General features: G+C 42.2%; 1 protein-coding gene across 1 annotated transcript in view; it reads left to right on the top strand.

Moving 5' to 3' along the window:
• Positions 1 to 2,449, top strand: part of LOC118330065 (ubiquitin-conjugating enzyme E2 H-like) — an 8,782-nt gene that overhangs the window by 4,591 nt on the left and 1,742 nt on the right. Inside the window, exons 5-6 of the mRNA XM_035664452.1 lie at positions 618 to 670; positions 2,106 to 2,234. Of these exons, the coding sequence (XP_035520345.1) occupies positions 618 to 670; positions 2,106 to 2,234 (182 nt within the window). The remainder of the gene's footprint in view (positions 1 to 617; positions 671 to 2,105; positions 2,235 to 2,449) is intronic.

Raw genomic sequence — 2,449 nt, 5'->3', positions numbered from 1 at the left:
AGTGCCTTGATTCTGATTCTGATTCTGATTGTTGATTGTTGATTTTATGTCACCAAGACGAACCGAACCTAGTGCCAGTTCAGGGTCGGTTCAACGTGAGGACTTTCTAGGAACCGGTTTGCTTTTCCACAGGCTCGAGAGCCTCCGTAGAGCCACGTCATTGTGTCGCTGTGTACGTCTCCAGCGTTGGCTTTCGTTACCAAGGTTACACTAGCTCAACTAACATTACTTAAGCAAGCATAGCTACTAAATTTTAACACCAATGTTTCTAATCTTGAATGTAAACATTGAAGTTACAAACAAAACAGTGATTTAGTAATTGAGTAATGTTAGTTGACCAACAGCTAGCCATCTAGATAATGTTAGGTTGGTAAGCTCTATGCCCTAAACAGCTAATCAATACATGGCCACACGGTGCTCACAGCCTCTGTTGGAAGCGGTTCTTGGTTCTAGACCAGCAACATGTCGGTGCCGCACTGGAACCAGTTTCCCCGGCCGAGAGCTGCTTCTGTGGTCGTCAAAACACAAAGAACCTGTTGGAGATGAGACCCCAGCTCCGAACCAGCCCTCGATCTGCTTTGGTGGAAAATGTTTAACGGTGTTTTTGTGTGTTTCAGGTCAGGAACTGTGTGTTTAGACGTCATTAACCAGACATGGACCGCTCTCTACGGTAGGTCGCAGCTGTCTGTGTGTGTCAGCTTCACCGGTAACTCGGATAAACTCACTGACAGTAATAGTCAATAAAATAAACACACACACACACACACACACACAAAGCAAGCAGCTTATTCTTCAGTGCAGCTTCGGGCGGAGCATCTCGGTTTAATCGGCTTACATTTTAGTGATAACTGCTGCTTGTATTGAGGTCATGCATTGAGCGCTGATAGATAAGAAGGTGCTGAGGCTGCGGTGAACTCGCTCACCTGGAGGGTTTGTTTCTGTTGTTTAAGTGATCATTAATAGGCTCCAGATTCAGGGTTCACACTTCTGTCTGAGAGGCTTTATGTGCAACAGATGTGTTAACTCGTAGTTCCTTTGATCAAGTTGTCTGACTGATAGTTATCTCAACATTACGTCACTGTATTCAAAGACAGTTGGTATACCTTCTGGTCTTAAAGAAAAAGGGTGTATTTCTTTTAAAATATAAAATCTTAGATCGGGGTCTTAGATTGTGTCAGCTGAGAGAAGTTTATTTGTTGTTCAGATAGCTTTTGATCCACAGCTTTGTTTGTTTTTAGACATGGTTACATGTAAACACCCTGATAAGTATTTGTGTGTTCTGCGGGGGCGGTGTGACACTGGTGTGATGAGCAGTTAGCACTGATGCTAATCTTAGAAATGACTAACGGTTTGAACCTTGAGTGAAGTAGCATTGTGATTTTGTTGAGGTGTTACTGAAACCTAAACAACATCACTGAGTATAGCGAGTTTCAATATGTAATCAGTGTTTATGTCTTAAAACATCCCGTACTTGTTTAATTATGTATGTAGAAGTTGTTTTGGGCTGACAGACCCAAAAGAGGTCGTCCTCAACTGCAGCTGACGGCATATCCAGACGCTCAGAATGGTTTTAAAATCCCCAGAATGCCTCTGAAGACACTGATAAACAGATAATAATCAATAATCAGCATGGTTCTCAGCCTTACTCCCTTACTTTACAGTTGATTATAGATTGACGGCCATTTCAAATAGTTATTTAATGATCACTGGTAGTTGCATTATTGATCAGTGCAGCTGTAAACACAGGCTGCTTGTGCTGTACGTGCACAAAGGCGTCATGAAGCAAGTTTATTTTCTTTGATTTATACGCAGTATTAGAACAATTGTTGGTTTCTGAGCACAACCACAATGCAGGTAACCTACGTTCAGTACTCAGCACCCTGTGTAGACGTTAGATGTTAATCTGTTCCTGTTTACAGTTTAACTCTCTTCAGAGGTAAAGTGCCTGACCAGGAAACAGTACAACCATACAGCTGTTTGAATTCAACATTTCATTACAAGAGAGCCCTCTAGTGGCTCATGTCGTAGCTACACGTTATGAAATGACTCAGATATTTCTCTGTTGTTCAATGTTGCTGACTAATCTTCCTCCACACTTCCACCAGATCTCACCAACATCTTTGAGTCGTTCCTCCCTCAGCTGCTCGCCTACCCAAACCCCATCGATCCTCTGAACGGGGACGCAGCTGCCATGTACCTGCACCGGCCGGAGGATTATAAACACAAGATCAAAGGTGATTGAGCAAAGAGCCACTGTAGTTATTTAAGCCAAAAGGATTCAACAAACAGTCCAAATATCCTCAGAAGACAGAAGTCAGACATGAAACTTCAAAATACAGTCTGTATTTCCAATAGACGCCATGACAAGTCAAACACAGAACAGACAACATTAGTATTAATAATGCAGAAGGCATATGTGCATGTGAGATATTAGTTAGTTTTTACTCCT

This window comes from Morone saxatilis, unplaced genomic scaffold (assembly GCF_004916995.1).
Source record: "Morone saxatilis isolate NCDOM2014 unplaced genomic scaffold, NCSU_SB_2.0 Contig2, whole genome shotgun sequence".
NCBI classification, from domain to species: Eukaryota; Metazoa; Chordata; class Actinopteri; family Moronidae; genus Morone; species Morone saxatilis.
This window is presented reverse-complemented; position numbering and strand designations above follow the sequence as displayed.